The sequence below is a fragment of the Mycteria americana genome, chromosome 3 (assembly GCF_035582795.1).
Source record: "Mycteria americana isolate JAX WOST 10 ecotype Jacksonville Zoo and Gardens chromosome 3, USCA_MyAme_1.0, whole genome shotgun sequence".
Lineage (NCBI taxonomy): Eukaryota > Metazoa > Chordata > Aves > Ciconiiformes > Ciconiidae > Mycteria > Mycteria americana.
Genome location: NC_134367.1, coordinates 28,808,056 through 28,822,215, shown reverse-complemented (window position 1 = coordinate 28,822,215; position 14,160 = coordinate 28,808,056). Strand labels below are relative to the sequence as shown.

Genomic DNA, 14,160 nt, shown 5'->3' with positions numbered 1-14,160 from the left:
GGTTCCCCCTGCAGCGTGCTTGCACACATAGGAGGAGTTTAAAGCCACAGAGCTCCAGAGCTTCGGTTGTGCAGGAGGAGCCTGACCTTAAGAGCTCCCACCTTGGGCTGGTGCTCAGAGCAGCCCAGCCAGGTGTGATGCCCAGGCTATAGTGCTCAAGGCAGCCCACTGCTGCTGAGGAAGCTGCTGTCACTGGCGTCACTTCCAGCTCCCTCCTGCCACGTTCCCCGCCGAGCTTTCATCTGAGCCAAGCTCAGGTCTCAGCAGCAGCCAGAAGCCCAAGGGCAGGGCTGAGCCACAGAGCCCCACACTCCTCTGGTACCCTGCTACCCTTTGGTGAAACACTGCAAGACTGACAGGCGGTGGAGGGGGTGCAAAAGTCCAGGATCATCCTAAAATCTGCACTTTTTGACCCACAGCTGGTGAATTAAGAGTGTGGCAATGATGAGCAGAAATTACAGGGGTGGGAAGGTGGAAGAAAAAAAAAAAAACACCAAAAAAACCACCCCTCCCCCAAAAGTAAGTAATGTTACATTTAAAAAGTGTTGTCCTACACAAGAAACAAATACAGTATCTGCTAGTTGAGAATTCAACCATTTTGCTCTGTTGAGTCACAGATAATAATGCAAAACCAGTTTGCAGTATAGTAACTGAAAAATACCAATTCCCCTTTGTATTACCTTTACAAAAAAATACACAGCAACCTCAAAATACAGACACATGGTGGGAGGCAGGATGGTTCACCAGGCAGGCGTGGAACGGTGTATCACAAGAGCTGGAGCTCGTTCCTAGCCTTGGTTGTGACCTGGATGGATGTGTCGCTTTTCACTTCCTCAGTTACAAACCGGAGGTATCTGTCTCTTGAAAGTATTGTGATCTCCTTATGAATAGGGCCAAATTATTAAAATGATAAATGGTAATGAGTAGGCAGCATGTTGTTTATGAAAATACAATATACAGTTTATTAATGTTTTTGGTTTATTGCCATGATTTGTCTTTTTCCCCAAAAGTCTGGTTCACACACTATGTATACAGCAGAGAAAAGCTAAAAACTCGCTATATGACAAAACAACTTTAGTTTAAAAAAAAGCCCAGGAGAATGGAGGAAAGGCTAGATTTTGACAGTTTCTGACAGTTCAGCAGAAGGACAATGACAATTTGCAATAGAGCGGTATCAACTCTACAGGAGAACTCCTGATAGCATTCTTTATTGCCAAAAGAAAATGCCAATGCTACCAAAACCCATTAAATGCTCGCACCTCGCAATCACCGATACTTCGGTGCATGTGCATGTGTATATACGTGCGTGCTTGTACAGAGATTTTTCTTCTTAGCTTCTGTGTGCTTTTTATGAAGACTTGCTCATCCCGTGATTTGCCAGCAGTAGCCAGGAGGATAGCTTAATCCTGTTTGCTGTTGCAAGACTGTCGGACAGATGATTTCTGGTGCTCCAACAATGTGATTGACTTTTCAGAATTTTCTAAGTTTCTGAGCAGAGTCTCTAGCCGCCTTTTGATTTTCTTCTGATCCTCAATGGCACATCCGATTACCACAGACTGAAATTTCTGATCGATGGGTCCTGCTGGCACGTCAGATGTGCATGCACCGTAAAGCGACATTAAGCGCATTTTGGCATCTTCCAAATCATCCAGAAGTTTATTGACAATTTCATCGATCATCTTCGTGGCATGCAGTAGGGATTCCTGCTGCTGGGCGTTTCGGATGGTTTCTACAGAAACCTCAACAGTGAGGGTTCGGCCCATCAGACGATTAGCAGTCAAATTAAGTTCTTCTCTCTCACCTAAATCGAAAACAAGAAAGTATTCTAGGTTACAGGCAAATACTTCCCTGTGCAAATAACATCATCAAGGCAATCAAACTGCTACAACTTTGCAGCAAACAAGGTTGTTTTTTTAAGTAAGTGACAATCAACAAGACTTCCAGGGACCAGAAATGAGTTTTTTGCATTTGCCTAAGTCCTACTGATTTCACAGAAGCTAGCCTCTTCTGATTTGGAATAAGGCATTAAGCTCTACTAAAAATGTAAGCAATGCTTTTCTGCTGCTGACACAATGCTTGCTGTGTCACATTAAAGCAAAGCATACAGTATTATCAGGACACATTATTCATTAACAGAACAGGCACATTAAGGACCTTCTGTGCCACTGTGAGGGAGAGATTTAGACAGTACCTCAGAAGGCCATAAAGAGAAAACAGATTTCTGACTACTAGATGCAATTAGGGGCCATGAAAAAAATGGTTTTCTATTTTCTGAAAACTTAGGTTTTTCCTAAAATATGGACACAACATATTTGACGTGTATGCTCTTGAAGAGGCAATAAACCAGCAATTTAAAGCACCTAATATAAAACATACAGATTTAGGGAATATATTTAAAGCCGTATATCACACAACCACGACAACAATCTTAATCATCAGGTTCCTGCAGGGCGTACACTTTGTAGCACTCATGCCTGTCCAGTAGTCAAAGCCATTCAAATGCTGGTTTTTTCAACTATATTTAATCATCATCACTACCAGCAACTTCTCTCCCTCAGCTGAGCTATATTAACCCTGATTTTGAAAATAAATCAGTAAACTGAGTACGGGCTTTCACATACACAGCAGTGACATTCATGGCAGACCATCCGGCTGAACAGTATGGGAATTTATGCAGTCAAAAAAAAGGGGATCACAGGGTAACGGATGACCCTTCAGTAACCTTAGCTGGCTCCAGTGCCCGTCCCTTTACCAGCAGCAAGCAGTCAGACGGAGCTGCTCCCTAAGGCATGGGCTGTCTTGACTTTGGGTCAGTTCGGAGGGTATGGCAAAGCAGCTTCTCACCTTCACTGATGTGCCTCATATCCTGGCTGTTCTGGATATTGTGGATCATTTCCAGCAGGATTTCTTTCTCTTGTTCCATAGCAGATGCTGCGTCACGGAAAGCCTCTACCCTGAACATGGTTGAACCAAACAAAATGTTTAAATAATAAAATAGCTGTTCACCTATATAGCTGCCAAGAACTGTTTTTTTAAACTTCAGCTTAAGAAGTACAGTCAGTTCTTAATTATCCATGAGCCAGACTCTGATTTCATTACCTCCTCCCGTATCTTAACTTCACTTTTAAAGACTCAATATAATTTTAACAAACAAACGGGGAAAAAAAAAACAAACCCAAAACATCAGTAATTCGATTGGACTTAAATCTTTTATCTTACTGACAGTGCTGTTTGTCCTGGTTTCGGCTGGGATAGAGTTAATTTCCTTCCTAGTAGCTGGTATAGTGCTGTGTTTTGGACTTAGGAGAGAATAATGTTGATAACACACTGAGGTTTTAGTTGTTGCTAAGTAATGTTTACACTGGTCAAGGGCTTTCAGCTTCCCATGCTCTGCCAGGTGCACAAGAAGCTGGGAGGGGGCACAGCCAGGATAGTTGATCCAAACTGGCCAAAGGGCTATTCCATACCGTATGATGTCATGCTCAGTATAGAAACTGGGGGAGTTGGCCGGGGGGCAGCGATCGCTGCTTGGGGATGGGATGGGCATTGGTCAGTGGGTAGTGAGCGGTTGCATCACTTGGGTTTTTTCCTGGATTTTGTTCCTCTCTTGCTCTCTTGTTGTTTTCCTTTTCACTACCTTCCCCTCCACTCCCCCCCCAAATTATTAAACTGTTCTCATCTCAACCCACAAGTTTTCTTGCTTTTGCTCTTGCGATTCTCTCCCCCATCCCACGTGGGGGGGCAGGGTGTGTGAGCAGCTGTGTGGTGCTTGGTGCTTGGACTGAAGCTAAACCACGACACTGTTCTATCCCACTCCGCAGTGAGTCTGGATATCCAGAACCTGACAGTACTGCAGCACCGTAGCAGAAGCGCTGTAGCTACCTGGCAATTATTGTCAGCTGCTTAACTAGAAGAGAAACCAACCAAGTCCCCATCAGGGAACTTGGGGGTGAGGGTTGCAGCTGTGGGGATGGAGGCAGCAAGGGGACCAGCTCCCCCGCCACTCCCAGGCCAGCAGCGCAGAACCCCTATGACCGACCTACAAAGCAACAAATGCTCCAGAAAACTCAACCACCGCCTTGTAGCCGAATGACCCCTTTCACAAGGGAGAAAAACAGGCAAGAGGGAGAAAGCTCACACACTTCTATTAATGTGACAAGGGCTTCCCCCTGAGTGGCATGCTTTGGTCACTGGGAGAAGACGCTGGACCGCTTGCCCTCAACGGTCACTGGTGTTTTCCGTGGAGCAATGCTTGCTGTGATTCACACAGGCAGGAAGCTTCTGTGGGAGCAGCTCCTAATTCTGGTCTTGCAGGGAAGCACAAAACCCGGTTCCTCCCGAAACAGGACCCCTACTCCAGTCTTGTTCACTGTGCTGTTCACAAGTGATGCGGTGAGGGTGAGGGGAAAGCCCATCAGAAACCGCTCTCTATAACTGATAACTATGTGGTCTCAGTAAGCTGCGTGGTTGCGTGCCCATAGTCTGCCCTCCTCCTTGTGCCGTAGGGCACAGGCCCATCTGGCCACGGGTGATGTGAAAATGCCGTACTAGAAATTTGAGTCTAGTTCTTTAATTCACATCTTATTCTCCACTGTGGTTTTAGGGAGAGGGCTTTTGCATTCAGCCGAGTCATCTGGAAAAGCACATCTGGGAACTGTCTACTCTGGAGACCAGGGACAAGAGTGAAACATCTCCCTCCCTTGGCTTTGCCCTGGAGGCTTGAGGGTAGGGGCTTGTAGGGGACTTGCCAAGCTGCACCTGGCTGCAAGAGTTGTGCCAAAAACCATCAACTCTGCATTCCCAGACTCCTCAGGAAAGCAGAGTATCACATGAACCTGGCTGATGGACCTGGCAACGCACAGCTCAGGAGGTCTAGCTGCTGTAAGCAGCACGGAAATCCATCTCGCCTGAAATGTTTATTAAACCTGGCCAGAAAAGGGAAAGAAAACCAAAACATTGTTAAGTCTCTTAGATGCTCTGTGCTCTTCAACATTACTGGATGCTGCCCAGAGATGGCGGTGGCTCATCATCGCTGCTTCTATAGATAAGGGCTTGTCTGATGAGATAGGTATGGAGCTGCTGCTCCTTCCTCAAAGGCTGGCTGAGGGCAGGTAACTTCAGAAAAACAGCAGTAAGAGAAAAGAGGGCAAAAAAAGGCAGAACAGGAGCATTTGAGGATATAAATAGTCACACTTCACATGCAGCCTGCTCACGAAATGGTTCTGTTTTACAAAATATTTAGCCTAATTGAGTCAGTGAAAGCACAAGCTTTGGGCCTTGCCTTTAATGTTCATTCTGAGGAGGAGTGGGAAAAGTTAACGCAATGCAAATTCTTGCCGAGAGCAAATACTTTTAATTATTATTTTGGACTGGTTAGTAAGAGCAATGAGGCAGGTGGAGTCATTTCATACTTCAGATGTCTGCACTTTATAATTTAGGAAGTCTAGCAATATTTTCATAAATGCCTTGTCATGCCTTTTTAAAAAACTAGTATTTTCACAATTTAAAAAATGCATTGTGGTTGCTGGAAAGCTTAGAATTAAAATTTGGAAGTGTAGAATGTCAATGTTAATAGTGTTTTTAAATCAGATTCAGTATATCATTGTACTGACTTAAAAACTAAAGGTCTGCCTTCAGCGGATGGATCAATCCGCGATTTCCACAGGCTTTGCTGGGTCCTATGAGGAATGTGGAAAAACTGCATTGCAGAGATGCATCCTGAATTAGTGCAATTCAAAAGAGAATGCCTAAAACATCACTGCTTCCAAAAGCACTACTGGTATGCGAGGTAGGACCTAAAAGCCAAATTATGACAATTAATGATTGTATACTGCAAAAAACCACCATAATTTACCAACTAGAGCTTTGATTGACATTATTTTACAGAAAGTCATATAACCAAATCCTGAGAATTTTTATTTGCAGTAATTGCTTCTTGGGAATTATTTTAACCACTTTTTCAACTGCAATACAGAGTGCCACACAATTAAAATCCACTGGGATTTTAATTTTAGTGTATTCGCTTCCATAAACAGCAGTCAGAATGAGTGCCTACCCTGGCACCGCATAACGGCACATGGAGGAGGCGCAGCAGCCCCTGCCAGCGGGGCAAAGGGACAGGGAAGCAGCACATCAGGACTCCCCCATGCCTCTGCCATCCCTTCTAAAAATTTCCATCTTGACCAATTATTAGCAGGATGATGGGGCTAAATAACCCTAAAAGATTAGCTCCTTGGCTTTCAGAGACCTCTCAAGGGCAGGGTGGAGGCACAACGTGATAACAGCATGTTGGCAGCAAAGGCAGCACCTCAGCAGCCAGCCAGCCAGCCAGCGGGAGTTAGACGCTCGAACAGAAGGAGCGGGGAAAATGGCCTGAGAAAGGTAAGACAGTGGAGCAGAGGAAAACTGCCAGCTGCTAGGGACCTGGATCACATGGAGGTCACGACAACGGGATAGGATCATTTCCGAACAGCGCTCTGGGGGAAAAAAAAAAAACAAAAACCAAGGAAACCACTCACACCACCCTTAGGAAAATAGTTAATGCTCCAGAGAAGATGCTGGGGGCTTTATCAAGGCGAGATACCCACCACAGCCTCACCCTATTTCACCACCCCGGCTTGTACGGAGGTCTCCAGCTGCCTGCCCCCGTGCTGGGGTGGGTCCTGCCGGGTCCTCCTGGCCCCCAGGCCACAGTCCGGGAGAGACCCCAGCCCCGGCAGGGAATGCACACCTTTCTCTCCTTACTCGCTGCAAGAGTGCCAGGTCCACACCTTGCAGTCAGCTCTCATAACTTCTTTCCTAAAATGTGCTTTAACTTCATAGGTTTCTGTAAATCTTTACTTTCTTGGGGTGGGGGACCAAAAAAAAGATTGGAAGAGATAAACCTCTAGCAGAGGTGAGTGCCGTGGAAACAGGTGGAAACACAATCCACGTCTCAAAAAACCAACCAACCAAAAAACAGAAGGCAAAGAAAAGAGAACACAAAATACTCATATTTATGCCCAATTATCAATTATCTCGATGCAGCAGTATGGTCTTTTTCTAACAGATGAAAACATCGAATCATATTTTTACTTGGACTGTATTTGTCACTTTGAACATCAAGTAAATATTCCATCCATTACCTAAGACTAAAAAAACATTCCTTACTTCTGATTTTCCCCAGTCGGAGAGCGATTAGCCGCACAGTGCCTCTTTCCTGCATACCATTTAGATGAGCAGAGCATTCCCCTGAGGAACAGGTGGACCAGCCTGTGCTTTTGTTTCCACATGAGCAACTCAATACCCGCTTTCTTATGACAGCTGCAATAACTCCATCCTTTAGACTACTGACTGACTGACTGAAACAGCTCACTATTAAAGCTTGTGCACTGGAGGTGCAGATAAGTTTTCAAAGGAAATAAGAAACATCTGAAGACAGTACGGCTTTTTTCCTGAAACAGAGCTGAGCACGCTGGATGGAGACAAAGCAGGGGGTTTCACCCCGGCATCCTCAGCTGCTTAAACCGAGTTTCCGTTCTCAGGGGAGCAGTCCCATGAACAGACAAATGAATGGTGGGGGAATACGGTTGTTCCGAAGGAGAACAGGACAAAAAGTACAACAAGATTAAGATGAAAAGAAAAAAGGCAAGAGTCTGATGTATCCTCCTCTCACGTATCATTACACCTAGGACTGCGTGTTTGCTTAACACAACCACCAGAACATGGTGACTCATAAACAGAGACTATGGTCCCGCTTCCAGCTGCTCCCGAGATGCCTTGGCATTCACCAGCAGCCAGGGCAACACAAAGGTCCAAGCCCTTACAAGGGACAAACGTGCCACCTGCCCCTCTTGCCACCCCTGCCGGGGGGCTCGCTCCCTGGCAGCCAAATGAATCCCCCTTTCCCACTCACTTTCCCTACAGAGGGAAGTCCCTCCGCAAACACCTAGCAGGGAGGTACAAAAATACCCCGTTACTGTCGAAAAGCAGCTCTTGGGGTGGAAGGGAAGGGAGAAAAGGGAAGGCTGTTCAAACCAGAGCATTTCTGAAGGGATGCCCCGGGGTTCAGCCAACCTTAAGCAACTTGAGAACTGAGGATTGTCGAGGGGTGTAATTAAAAGCTGTAGTTCACTTTGACAAATTTTCACTTCTTATATTTACAAGCAATATCTCGAGGGTCTGTAGCTAAACTAAACTGGCTGGAGAAGGAAAAAGTGTGGAAGCTCTTCCTCCTGTCATTCAAATAATTTTGAACTGAGGCATGTTGATTAGTTGTGTGTGGATAAAAAATAAGACTTGAGTGACTTTGATCAAAGTAGTTTGACTCTTTTTTGTAACTGTTCCACATTTAGAACTATGCCTGTTTGAAAGACCCACAGCAAACTGGGAAGTTTAATTTGGGGTTTAATTTCTGGTTAACCAAAATGTCTGCCTTGATTCAGAGTCGCTCAGCAAATTTAAAACACATTTTTGCATATTCTGATGCTCATTTTGTGATTATACATTCATGCACTAGACCTGGACGTGAGCAGCGAGACCTGTTTGCAGACAGTGATTTTCTTTAGTCAAATTCAGAGAAGTCTGCGAAGGACTTCAAGGAGATTTAATCAAGATAAGTGAAAGGCTAATATAATAGCACATAAAGTCCACTCCTGAATAATGCAAAGTAATGCAGGCAGAGAGGGGAAAACGCAACTCCTGTATCCCACAGCGCTGTTTTAATTACAGGAAAGTCCTAGAAACATTCTGGGTGGTTCTGTGAAAGCTGCTGATCAATATGCAGCTGTAATGAAGGAAAGGGCGTGTTGAAACAGTACCGGCAGGAGGTGAATCAGTGGTGCACCGATGGCACCCTGCGCATCCATCCACCTCAGAAAGGACACTGTGTAATTAGACAGAGCTGAGAGGGCGAGGAAGATGATTAAAGGCAAGGAATTGTCTCTCATGCGGCCGAACTGGGAAAAGAATCAAATGGGATTATTCGGGGAACGTCAAGTAGCAGGAGGAGACAGGACGCATCTTGGCGCAACGATGAAATACACATCGTATTCACAATTACTTTGGAAAAACACACCTAAGCTGCAGAATGCAATGCTATTCACGTTATAGTTACATGACTTATTACACTTCAGAGAGGAGGTGGACGTAAACATAGGTAACAAGAACATCCATAGCCGAACCAGTAAGTGCAAAGGAGGCTTGGGAGACACGAAGCCTGACGTGCTGGCGTTCAGCACCGTGGCTGAAAGGCTTGCAAGAGCCTCCGAGAGCCCGAACGGCACCACGTTTTATCCTCGCGTTTCCTGCATCTTCTTATGAAACACCTGCCCGACAGAGGCGGGACAGGGGCTGCTGGGCTACAGAGCGGGGTGACAGACGCCACCCGCCCCGGGGCTTGCACGCCTCGTGTCGCTGCCGCCCCGGCGCCGCACGCACCCCGCTAGCTCCTTCGCTAAAGACTCCCCAGACCGTAAAGGGTAACAACTCCGAAAAAGCCTCCCGCGCTTTCTCTGAAAAACGACTGTTTCCATACATACGCATACATATTCCTATTTTCACGTATTTCCAGGCCACGCTATTTCACCTCAGAGCAGCAGCTGCCATTTTTAAACTTGCCCCCCCCACCGCCCCCGATGAAGGGGGATCCTTCTTCCTTCGGTCACCTCAGGAAGCCTCACCGCAGCGCCGTTCCCCTCCCCTCCCGGCGGGGGAAGGCCCCGCGCCCGCCGCCGGGCCGCCGTGAGGAGCCAGCGGCTCGGGGCCAGGCGGCTCCCCGGACCCGCAGCGCCCGGCCGCGGCCCCCTCCCCTCCGCCCGCCCGGGCCCGGGCCCGGCCCTGCCCGGCCGCAGCGCAGCGCTGCGCGGCGCCGCCGCCCTCCGGGGCCCCACCTGAGCTCCAGCTGGTCCAGGTTCTCGAGCAGGCGGCTCGAGCGGTCCGCCATGGAGGTGGAGCGGTAGAAGCGGCCTCGGAGCTGTCCGCCGGACTGCTGCTGCTGCGCCCCCTCGCTGGCTTTGGCGCTGATCTTGGCCTGGGCCATAGCACCCGCCTGCTGCCGGCGGCGGATCCTCGCTGCGGCCGCTCCCTCCCCGCGTCCCGCAGGCGGCGGCGGCGGCCGAATGCCGGCACCTCGCTCATGGCCAAAGAAGGAGCCCGCCCCGCCGCCCGCCGCCTGCCCCCGCGGCCACCCCGCCTCCGCGCCGGGCCGCGGCCCCGCGGGCGCCGCCTCACGCAGCGCGCCGGGCCGCCTGGCCTCGCCTGGCCTCGCCTGGCCTCGCCTGGCCTCGCCTGGCCTGGCCCGGCCTCGCCTCGCCTCGCCGGCCGCCGCGGGGGGCCGCGGCGCTGCCCCCGGCTTCCCTGGCGGCAGAAACATCGGTTGTGGCGGGCTGAATTCGTCAGCGAGCCGGGGGAACAGGGGACACGCGGGGATTAAACCCGCCGGGGGACAACTGTTTGCTGTCGCACCGGCACCTGGGTGTCACCCGCCGTCCTGGCCCACGCGGGTGCCTGAGCGCGGTGCCCGGCCGCCAGGCAGCCCGCCGCAGGGCGGCTGTGCGCTGCTTCTCCTGCTCCCTGTGAGCTTCCTGGGGCACAGAGAGACCCCGAGCTGCCCCTGCCCCCAGTCCCCTTCGTGACAAAAGGAGCAAAACTTGGACCGGCCGAAGCAGCATGAACTGTGTCTCTTGCTAAACCAGCAGCTAAGGGAGGAGTAATGAGGTTTTTAGTATCTATATTAGCCTCGTTCGAGAGGGTAGCTGTTAGTATGAGGATTTGCCTTCCAGAACCGTTCCATATGGTTTGCTCTTTCATTAAAGAAAGCAAGAAACACCACCACCACCCAACTGTTTTTATATAAAGCTATCAAAAAAGTGAGCTACACAGCTGAAGCTTCTGAAAACGGAAGAAAGGGGAGGCGGGAAACACATGCTTTAAAAATCCAGAAGCCTGTTTGAGGGGAGAGAAAAGTTGGAGAAAAGTAGGATACATGAGATACTGCCACCCATAGCACATCTTTCTGGTGCCAACTCTAAGAGCCCCTGACTACCTGCAGAAGAGAAGCCGTTCTACCAACCCTCATTGTCCAAGATAATACAAAAAAGCTTACTGGAAATAAAATTGTTTATTGTTCTCTTTCCATGCCAAAAAGAAAAAAATGTATCTATTTCATGGTAGGCAAGATAGAGGATCTACATCTAGTAATGACTTGTTCCGAGATAGTATTTAACTTGACTGTACGAAACAGTACGTTCTCTCTTGCAAGCGCCCACTGTACCAACTTAGCAAACAACTCGCACAGAAATCTCCTGTACTTCAGGTTCCCGCTGGGAGCGTTGGTTCCAGCAATTCAAGTCACACATAGGCTTTACTTGCCACTACTGTGAGTATTTAAAAAGGAATTTGCTTATCCTGAAAGTCCTGGTTTGGGCAAATACCCCATGGCTCTAACAGACCAATTTTTGGCAGCTAGCTAAGAGGGATGTTGCACAGGGATACTGTTTTGTATGCTCGCCCTGATGTGAATCAAAATAGCTGTTTTCTCAGGCTCGTCCATTCAGAATGATATCATGTCCCAAGCGCTCTCGTTAAATTAATTGCCTAAGTTTTCTTTGTTTTACGTAGTTGGATAAGTAAGGCTCGTTGCCTGTGAGCTCATGGAAATAACTTCATTTGAACAATTATTCCATCCAGCTCTACAGTCTCTGTAGAAGATAATTAAAAACCGCTTCCCACCCCAAACAGAAACCATTTATAGCCATGACACACAGTTTGCAACCATTTTTTTCCTAGGATCCTTCTATTCTTCCTATACCAATTTATTAAGTATCAATTAGATGGGGTTTAAAAAGCAGAAATCAAAATAGCTGAACAGCTATGAACATTTTTTCCTTGCACAGGGGTTTAATTCCAGGCAGGTAGAAGCTGCAATGAAACACAGGCACAGAACAGCTGTAGTTGTGTCCCACTATATCACATATGACTGACCCTCTTTAACAGCAGAAACAGCATTTTACCCTAGAAGTGAGAATAGCACAAACCATGGAACCAAAACGCAGGTTTAAAAGCAAAAATGGTCTTCTGGGACGAGCCTCACCATTACTGCCTGCACAGCCTGGGATATCTTCCCATTTAGAAACTTGGAAGGACCATGAAAACGGCTTTTCCTGCTCTCTAGAGGGGTAGATTGCCCCCGTCCCCTCTATTTCTTGCTGAGGTACATAAAGGGGCAGTTGTCACCACTTCTCCAAAAGAATAGATGGCTGGGCTGGAAAGACAGGAGTCTGGAGGAAGGGAAGTGACTCACAGCTCAACTGGGAGAAGTTTCGGGACACAAAAGGCAGGAATTGGGTCCTTCAGGGCCACAAGGCAAAAGGAGGAGCAAGGGCCCCCACATCTGAAACAAAGCACAGACAGACTTCATCCTCCTCCTTGTGGTCTGTGGTGAAGAACGGTGATGGCCGGGTCAGGACTGCCAGCGCTGCTGTGCCTATGTTCCCCTCTCCTCATCTCCTCCACAGCTGTGTTCATGTGATGGACTGCACAGCCCTGCTCTGGCTATGGGCACCAGCGAGAAGAACATCAGGAGAGAGTGTGTGTATCTCAGTTTCTGCACTCCTGCCTCAGCAGTGAAAGACACTGGCTGTCTCTTGTTTAAACTACAGCATTATAAAAAATGGGCACCACCTGCAAAACAGAGCGACGTACAGAAGAGTCTCATTCACACGCTGTAGGCAGGTTGCTCTTTCTGCTACCTGTAGGTCCCCTGAGGTAGCAGAAAGAGCAACTTTCCCAGGCCTTGGACATCTGATATACCTGTAGAAGTCCCAGAGCCAGGGATATGACCTGCACCGAAAGCACTATGAATTGTCACGTTGCTAAATAGCACCTTCATTCCAGCTTTGTCTTATTCCAAACCCTGATATATACCTTGTCACATACCCTAACACTTACACATGAGCTGTCATGGAATAGGATCAAAGAGAAAGTCCACACCCAAGAAATGCCATGCCAGATTATTTTCCTCCCTTCACCTACAGGAACTTCATCTGAAGAACCTTCTTTATACTCAGGTATTATGGAAACACAACAGTTCCCATACATAGCAGAAGGATGCAACCATGACTTGGGCTAGCCAACCAAAGCCAGCTTGCAATCTCCCCAGCACCATAACAGCAGCAGTAAGAGATGGGCCAATGTGAGTTTTTAGGATATATTTTCAATCAAGATATGTATCTGCTATCACAGTAGGCTGCCTCCTCACTTAGCACCTGCTGAACCTGTGCTACTGTGTTTTTACTGCTATCGTTACCAATGCTAATTAAAGCTAGCCCTGGGTTTGCCTATACACATCGTAGTCATTTTACTGTGTAGGCAAGCCCCAAGGTCCCAAGCCTGTCAGAAGCCTGAATGAAGTCCTCTATCTCAGAAGCAATGCAAAAGCTGGTATGACCATTTCAGGGCATGCAGCAGCTCATTCTCACTAAAAGGAAAACTGCCTAGTAAGTAAGGGAATTCTGTACAGCTGCAGATGCTCAGCTGATCGTCAATGGAGCTCTGAGCAAAAAAGCAAATGGAAGGACTCACAGAAATTAGGATACTGCAGCCAGTGAAAGGAAACTTGCACAGATTTACAAAGGGAACTTTAAATTTCCATGCACACAGAGCTTTGCTGTCCGAGTGCAGACTTTGAGTGTACTTGCCACTTGCCATAAATTTTCTGACTTGTTTACACTGACTTTTATAATATCTCAGACCATATTATTTGACCCAGATTGTTACAACTGAGCTCTATACTACTGGAATTAAGAATTTCTACAGGAAACTTGAGGAGGTATAGAAGCATCAAAGAAATATGCAGATGCAAACTTTAATAAAGCTACTTAGCTGGAAAGAATTGCCAGAAAGTATCTTTGTGCTAATGTCAGCCAATTTTTCTAAATTAATTTTGAAACAATTCGTCATCCATCTTCGTCACCTCCTTCCAATTTACAGCAGTCATTGTAAACATTGCTAGGAGAGCACAAGCAGAGGATAGAACACTTTCCTTTTAAGAAAGAAGACGGCGTAACTTCATACCTCTGTAACCAACACCTTATTTGGTAAAGATTCAGTAAAGGTTTGCGTTCTGTGACCGCTACAGGAACAGTAGTGGTCATTTCTGTATACCTTGAAGAGCTAAGAAAA

The 14,160-nt window shown here is 47.5% G+C and overlaps 1 protein-coding gene across 1 annotated transcript; it reads right to left on the bottom strand.

Annotated features, from left to right (window-relative positions):
• Window positions 1-935: 935 nt before the first annotated feature.
• Window positions 936-10,222, bottom strand: BAG2 (BAG cochaperone 2). Its single transcript, XM_075498132.1, has 3 exons — window positions 9,870-10,222; window positions 2,845-2,954; window positions 936-1,801 (listed from the first exon to the last, which is right to left on the bottom strand). Exons 1-3 carry the CDS (start codon window positions 10,016-10,018, stop codon window positions 1,401-1,403), a joined length of 660 nt encoding a protein of 219 aa, XP_075354247.1. The 5' UTR covers window positions 10,019-10,222; the 3' UTR covers window positions 936-1,400.
• Between the last annotated feature and the right edge of the window lie 3,938 nt (window positions 10,223-14,160).

Coding starts and splice junctions, on each gene's coding strand:
- BAG2 (XM_075498132.1), bottom strand. CDS start 10,018: ATGGCCCAGGCCAAGATCAGCGCCAAAGCCAGCGAGGGGGCGCAGCAG. Junction 2,955..9,869: donor CTGGACCAGCTGGAGCTCAG/GTGGGGCCCCGG, acceptor AACCATGTTCAG/GGTAGAGGCTTTCCGTGACG. Junction 1,802..2,844: donor TATGAGGCACATCAGTGAAG/GTGAGAAGCTGC, acceptor TTTTCGATTTAG/GTGAGAGAGAAGAACTTAAT.